General features: G+C 36.3%; 1 protein-coding gene across 5 annotated transcripts in view; it reads right to left on the reverse strand.

The window, feature by feature from the left end:
• The window catches only part of adam23 (ADAM metallopeptidase domain 23), a 30,840-nt gene extending 23,608 nt beyond the window's left edge, over positions 1 to 7,232 (reverse strand). For 3 of the 5 annotated variants that reach the window (XM_015370484.1, XM_015370481.1, XM_015370480.1), the window contains exons 1-4: positions 6,989 to 7,231; positions 6,246 to 6,463; positions 5,941 to 6,017; positions 199 to 262 (exon numbers count right to left, since the gene is read on the reverse strand). In XM_015370484.1, the coding sequence (XP_015225970.1) occupies positions 199 to 262; positions 5,941 to 6,017; positions 6,246 to 6,463; positions 6,989 to 7,064 (435 nt within the window). In that variant the 5' untranslated portion in view covers positions 7,065 to 7,231. Of the gene's footprint in view, positions 1 to 198; positions 263 to 5,940; positions 6,018 to 6,245; positions 6,464 to 6,988 lie in introns of all 5 variants that reach the window. The other 2 variants (XM_015370482.1, XM_015370483.1) reach the window with 1 other exon arrangement.
• Positions 7,233 to 8,044: the final 812 nt, after the last annotated feature.

The raw sequence follows: 8,044 nt of genomic DNA on the forward strand, positions 1-8,044 counted from the left end.
ATCTGGCTCTGTTTACTAAAATGTCAAAAAAAAAAATACTAAAAACATCTCTGCTTACATCAGCACTGACATATTTTTTTTTCAGTACCTCTTTTTCCATTTTTAGACACAGCAAAGATCTTTCTTTCACAATCTTAGTCTGGTCTGTGAGTGATTTGTAAGCAGGATCAGAGAAGGCTTAAAGAAGAGGACGATTACCTTTGACTGGACAGGTTTTCCATTTTCGTAGTGGATCTCAACATAATCCGAAGACAGTAAGTCACTGTTCAAAAGAAATACTTGAATTAGAAAATGTTATAAATTAGATTTTCTTTTTAACAAGAAAAAAATTGTATTTGAAACTATCTTATTATAAATTCAGATAAGTTAACCCCAGGGACAAAAGCAAGACCAAAAAACACACTTCTTCTTCTTCTTCTTCTTCTACGTGTCTAAATTCCAATCTAAAAAAAAAATGTACCGTAATACTGTTTTATGTTGGAACTATTTTATAAACTCTTGAAGGGTTGTCATGTTTGAGTTCGAAGACAGAAATAGATGAAAAAGGAAAAAGGGGTAGGAGGTTAAAACAAGAAGTAGGAATGAGTCATGCAAAGCCTTACCAATAAAAAAAAAGATTTATATAAAGTTAAAAAAAAGGCCCTCCAAAAGTTGAATAACAATGTTATGCTTTATGTGTTCTGTTTTCAGTTCTTTTCGCATAGAAATGTAACTATATTTATAAATTTGGGTTCAAATAACCAGAAAATGTAAGGGTGATTTTGTGTTTACTCTAAGTGTTTCTAATAAACGGCTTTTAGAAACCAATTTTAGACTGGCTGTAGAGTCTTGGTTTGGTCTTATCCTTTCTGGTACTCATCGTAAAACAATAATAGCTATTATTTCCGATAACTCAAACCTCGATAAGGTCATTGCTTTATATATTGCCTAATTCCTTTTTTTTCCTTTTTTCTACAGTGTCATGTCTGGCAATGTGGCATTAAGAATAATTGTCTTGATGCCAAAAAGAGCCCAACAGATTTGACTAATTATTTAACATTAATTCATACCAGGTAGTTACTTATTACCAGTGCAAATTCCTGTGTGAAATACATATTGTGATCAAAACATTTACAGCCTTTCCAGTCAGAGTAGGAACCAATTATAAAAGCTAGGCAGTGTAGAATCATAAAAACAGCATCAAGTTAAAAGGATCAAATCTAGTTTTCTTTAAGTCTTTATAGTTATTTATGCAGCTGCTTTGATCAGATTCTTTTTGCATGTTTAGCCCCTGGTTCATGTTTCCCACAGGAATATAATTGGTTATGTAAAATATCCAACCTTCATCTCCTGGGATGCAGAGTTCACAGAATAATGTTCACATAAACTAGTATTTTTTTATTTGATTTTTTAACTATAAGGACTGTGTTAATCTTAGTTTCATCCAATAGATAAACCTAAATAAAGAATTATCTACTGCGGGTAAGTTACTAACCACTCTAAACCTACATGTTCCCTTAAATCAGGAAAATGTGACTCAGTCCCTGTAGAAACATTTGTCTTTATGCTTTCTCTAGCTCACATGTTGTGGCTGCTGTTGGAACCTGAGCAATAGGCTACTCAAACCTTTCCATTTTAAAAGGGTGGAGGCGTATGATTCATGGTTTAACTCTGCCCTGCACAACACAAGCAACGAACAACAACAAAAAAGGTCAGAAACTGAAAACAAGCTAAACTGTATCCAACAGAAACCAGTAAAACACAATGAGAGATAGAAACAAAACCGAAATCGAAAAGTGATCACCGGGCTCTGGATTTCACCTTGAACACAACAGCCCTGCTGTCAGTTGCTGCTGTCTGAGTCAGCATCTCTCACTGATACACGCACTCTATCAGTTAGCTGACTTCAAAAGACTGCAGTTTTTGTCATAACTGCATTTTTTTGGGTGGGTTTTTGCGTGTGTGTCATATTCTTTCACCTGGATTAAACCTTGCAAATCAGCAACATCCCCATCCAAGTTATGTAGATGTCACATGAAAAAGGAAAAGCTCTGACATGTTTGACTGAAGCTAAGCAGTATGAGAGCATGAACTGCATCTTTGCGTAGAGAAAAGTCAGGACAGGAGCGCTATCTCTGAGGTATTCCTCAGTGCAGGAGCTATTTTTAGCTCAGCAGATGAAGCAAGGCGAGACGAGTGGGCCACGGACAGTGTCTTGGTGTTTGCCTGTGTGTGTTGAGCGTGAAGGGACTGAGTGCAGGAACATGGGCACCTTGAGGAGCATGTCTGCTTGATTTGTGCAAATAGAATGTAGAAAAGGGGAGTCCTACTCGGAGGTCCCTCAGTGAACAGAGTGCTATGATGCAGCAGCAGGGAAAAGCCAGAAAGGAAGGTCCAAGAAACTACACAAGGTTCTCACGTCAGCCGCCTGATAAAATCATCAAGCTCTCCTGCAGCACATAATACTGCAATACATTTCCTGCAACAGTGGAATCTGTCTCTAAATTAAGAGGATGTTCTATAGAAAGGTCACAGACACTCACATCCTGCACATCCTCAGATGTGGAACCCCTCTAGGTAAACAAGATTGTGTTCCTCTGAAACTAATTAGTCTAAATTAAATTCCCCCCAGATTTTTATCCTAGATGCACCAAGAGATGAGCAGGTAAAAAACAGCAAACTCTAGCACTTTGCAGATCCAGCTATATTTAGCTTAGTACCATTACAGCTATAACACACAGCAAAGAATTCAAGCCGCTGTTCACAAACCAAAAAAGGGCCATCTCAGAAATAAAACAACACACAAACAGCTGGTTATCAAGGTCACACTTCCCACTGGTGGGTTACTTGATGTCACACAACATTTCCTGAAAAATAAGTTGATAATTTTATTACAGACCATACTTACGCTAGAAAGCAAAGCCGCATTTATACTTTTCAGTTTCTGACCCAAAATAAAAAAAACACAAACTCAGGCAGATTTCTTACACTGCTGCAGAAAACTGCAGAATTCTGCACTTTGTCATTTCTGACAAATATGTTATTTTTTCTAATGCATTTTTTTGCTGTAAAATCAGCCAAACTCTTCATAGAACAATGAGAAATTATCACTTTTTCTATTCTTTCCTTATTATGTTGGAAATCGATGACACAATCTGCACACATATGAAAAAAAATCTTTCCTTTACAAAATGCCTCTGGTGACATCAAATATAAGGTATGAGATGAGAAATCAAAGTTCTTTCAAGAAGGTTTATTTGCATATTTTCAATCCAAACCCGAGTTCAAAGAATTCATTTTACTGGCTTCTTTGAAAAGGCCCTTTCCCACCATCTAACCTCAGTACAGCCTATGCTATTGTTATCATTCCAACCAACAACACTGGGAAGAACACAGAAAATATCTTGTTGTACTGAAGTAAATAAGAGAAGTTGTGTAAACAGAGTTCAGACTACATGTGCTCACATTGCTCTGATAAATCACATCTATACTTTTGGGTACACGGGTAGAAACTGGCTTTACTTATTTTATGGCTGTTGACCAAACATAGGAAGGGATATCAGCCGCACTGGAAAAGTAAAACTAATCAGTTTCTGCATAGGTTTAAGTTCTAAAGTTGATGATTGTTCTTAATGCTTTCGCTTCAAAATTCTTTGGGCTCCTATACCCCAAAAATACTTCAGTAGACCTCCATAGTATTCACTTATATACCAGCTTTAGCATTAATTTTAAGCCGCTTGTGAGGCCATTGAACCAAATATAGATAGCGCAGAGTTAGTAGAAGTTTGTTTTATTTTCTTTAGTATCTTTAGTGGTCTTTATCCTGCAGAGGGTATCCCCGCTTCATAACCCATTACCTTAAAGAGAAAATACAAAAAATAGTCACAATATCTTTTTAAGATAATTAATCTGCTAATTTAACACCTTAATCATTGATCATAAATATAAATGAGAACTAAATGTTACTCTTATTGCCTTTTCCTTTTTTTTTACCTTATATTTTTGGACATATATATGGTAATATATTACTGGTGCACTTTTTTAAAAATTGGTAATGAATTGATCTGGTTAAAAAGCGCGGTTCAAAATATGTATAACCAGACTTTTATTACACAGTTACATGTGTAATCATTTCTGGTTGTGTTTCATTTTTGTTTTTTTTCTGATTATATTCTTTCTTGAAACTATATTAAGTTTATGTTTATGACACAAATTAGTGGGTCTTTCTTTCTTTCTTTCTTTCTTTCTTTCTTTCTTTCTTTCTTTCTTTCTTTCTTTCTTTCTTTCTTTCTTTCTTTCTTTCTTTCTTTCTTTCAGATCCATTAACCAGAGTGGCTATTAATATTAATACTGTTATAATTAATTCATACTATTATAACAACTTTCATGGTATTTCAGAGAAACTTGACACACTACATTCATAATCTTAGGATTTATGTTGTTTAACATTACAGTAAGAAAGCAAATTATCAACTGAATTTAAATTGACACCCTTCTTCTGAATATGAATGATAAAGGAATTAAAAACCAATAATTACTGTTGTTTTATATAAATATTAGACGAAGCAATTCAATTACAACATACAAAATCACAACAGTGATTTAAACCCCATTAGGACTTCTTAGGCATACCTTTAATACTGAATTCCTGGAAAGAATTTAGATCTGTTTCACCCTATGTCATTTTAACATGTCTGCAAACTGTCAGTTGAAGAACCAGCATCCTGCTAATTTAAATCACATCTTCTTTAATCACAGTATTTCCATCTTATGCTGCATTAATCAATCAATTAATACTAAATCCATCCTAACCCTCACATTGCACATAGAATGTATTAACTACCAATCACTAATTATATGACCATCTACTATTCTTTAGTTAAGATAAACCAATTCTTGTCTCTAAAATAATTACAACATATCGTTCTTTTTTTTAATGTTTTTCAGTCAACATTTGCTCAAGCATGTTAAAAAGTACACTCCACCATTTTATTCAAAAGCATTTTGGTGTGCACGGCATTTTAAAGTTAAACAGCATTTTTGTGGATCTGTGCTGCCATGCTTACCTCCAGCAGCACTAACAATACTCCCTTTCCTGGGTCTTTACTACTAACTTGATGCCTTCAGCATATTCTTAGTTTTAAATGCTGAATAATTAAAGACTTTTTTTATGTTGCACGTAATGCGTCTCCCATTAAGGAGGTCACAGTGGTTCTGCGGGGGGGTCAGTCTCTGCATTGGTCATTGAGTCCGAAGCTTAGAGCTAGGTTTGAGATGGGCCAAGAAAAAAAAATTTCCCTATGTAGAACATACTGAGAAGAAAACGTGTAAGAGTGAGCTTCTGACACAAAGGGTTAGGTGAGTACTCTGACACTGCCTGACTTTTCTATAGGAATGGCTTTAGATATTTAATTTTTTATTCATTTTTCCCGCAAGAAGATTATTAGTTGTGCAGCGTCTCCTCCTCTCTCTTCAACCCATGTCAGTAACCACTTCAAAGTATTTTTGAATTTTGAACTGAATTTAGGAGTTGTTATAAAATCATGGAGGTATTGACCTGTCGGGGAGTAGCCATATCCAGGACCAACTAGCAAAAATTACAACAAAAATGAAGATGCTAATATGGTTATCTACTGCAGCTAAGGGAAATAACGTGAGTCTCTGAGAAGTTATTATTAGTAGATATAAAAGCCACTACAGATGCACTAGAGATTGTTTTTAAGTTTGTTGCTGCTGTGTTATTTTGCATTTGTTAAATGACAACATTTTCGGAGCCTTGGTTGCAAGTTTTGCTCTGAGTTACTCTGCATTTCATCCTACTGCAGATGGAAGACTTACCAAGGGTCTTAAAACCAATGCAATTAACACCACTTTGTGCAGGTCTGTTAACCTGGACATGACACAGCATCCCTCTAGTAGAGGTAAAGGAACTACAAGGCACAAAGAGTTACTTTCTCTTACTTGTTCAATGTTAGATCCAGAACGAATCTGGTCCCGAACGCCTCTAACTGGAAACTGGCTTGGGCAAGATGGATGGTCTGCAGATGAGGAAAAAAAAATTTTTTTATGTCCAAACAGACAAAATATATTAATCCTGGTCTATACAGTTATTAGATATCAAATTTCTCCCATACTTTGGGAAGAAGGATACGTTCTATTCCTGAGGCTAAATACAGTTTGAAGAAAAGCATAAAACTGGAGCAATAAATAAATCCTCAAAGCCTTGTGAGTGTTTAAACACCATCCCTGCCTGGGAGCGGGCTTACTTGGTCAGCCTTGGCCTGGTTCTTGGCTCGGGTGTTGAGGTCATGGTGGGTGCTCTCTGAGTCCTCATTCAGGTAGTAGATCAGCCGTGAGGGGTAGGTGATGGTGTGTTCTGCTGCATGCTGTGTTATGTTGTCTGTAGCAGGTGCTGCAGTCGCCTGTTGCTTCAGCACTGCTGACACTGTGCCCCTCTCAACCTTGTCCTCTACTCGTTGGGTAACTAGATTTTCACAGAAATAACAAATCTAACTGACAGTGCATAAAAGCTGCCATCTACTAAATAAGGTATGCACTTATTCTTTAAATAGCTTAGATCCATATATTTACATTTAAATATGATGATTGAAAACACATTAAAACAACTATGTTATTTCAAGGAATGGACTAACATCAAAAATGAATGAGCAATGCACAAATTAAGACTCTGTTACTGATGATCCATAGGTGGGAAGCAGAATAGACACTGATGCTTTTAAGTGTCTGAACAAAAGATGCTGTTGTCATGCTATTTTTCATGCACCATCACGTTGGAGAGCCGCATATTAAACTGAATAATTCCCTGTGTTTTCTGAAGGGGGGATAGATTAACCAACATAAGATAAGACGGACCGTTAAAAACATTTTTTTTCCGAAAGATTAAAGAATATATAGGGCGTATCCATAGATGTGCGCGTGGAGATTAAATAAATAAACGTGTATTTAAAAGATGAATAGAAATACAGCAGCGGGCTGTTGCAATACGCACCGGATGAAGCCAGTGATGGATGGAGCCAAGGCGAGAGGACGCAGACAAGCGAAGTGGCGAGAAATATCAAATGCATGATTCATATTTGATTGCTGAAATAACCCAATATCATCATCACAACGACGCTGTTAATCGCTGGGGGTCCATCATCGTGGTGCGGGAGGGGACAGACCGTGTGGAGGGGATGGGGGGGTCTTTCTTCATGGATCCATCCAGGAGACACCGGGTTCTGATGCTGCAGCAGAGGCTGCTGAGGAGGACGGAGAAAAGGAGGAGGAGGAGGAGGAGGGAGCTCAAAGAAGGCGGTGGCCAGGCTCATAGACACTGTACTCTGGGTTACTGAAAACGATTGGAGCGATTGAACAGGAGAAAATTACTAAAAAATAAAAAATGAAATTCTTTGAAAAATGTCAGAATTCAGAGAATTAAACCAGAATCTGAGATTACAGCCATAATCCCAGGAAATAAACCAGAATCTGAGATTACAGCCATAATCCCAGGAAATAAACCAGAATCTGAGATTTAAGTCAAAAAATTCTGAGAATTAAACCAGCATCTGAGATTACAGCCATAAATCCCGGGAAATAAACCAGAATCTGAGATTTGAGTCAAAATTCTGAGAATCAAACTAGAATCTGAGATTACAGTCATAATTCTGGGAAATAAACCACAATCTGAGATTTAAGTCAAAATTTTGAGAATTAAACCAGCATAGGATAACAGCCGTAATTCAGAGAATTAAACTAGAATCTTAGATTACAGTCATAATCCCAGGAAATAAACCAGAATCTGAGATTAAAGTCAAAATTGTGAGAATTAAACTAGAATCTGAGATAACAGTCATAATTCTGAGAATTAAACCAGAATCTGAGATTACAGCCATAATTCTGAGAATGAAACTAGAATACAGTATGAGATTACAGCCATACCCTTAGCAAAAAGTAGTTTATTCAAGTATACTAAAAGTGAACTAATTTCATACCTAAAATCAGGCGGTGCACTTAGAGTTTACTTATTCTAAACTATATTTCATATACTTAACAATAGTATAGTCAA

Source organism: Cyprinodon variegatus, unplaced genomic scaffold (assembly GCF_000732505.1).
Source record: "Cyprinodon variegatus isolate N-32 unplaced genomic scaffold, C_variegatus-1.0 Scaffold46, whole genome shotgun sequence".
NCBI classification, from domain to species: Eukaryota; Metazoa; Chordata; class Actinopteri; order Cyprinodontiformes; family Cyprinodontidae; genus Cyprinodon; species Cyprinodon variegatus.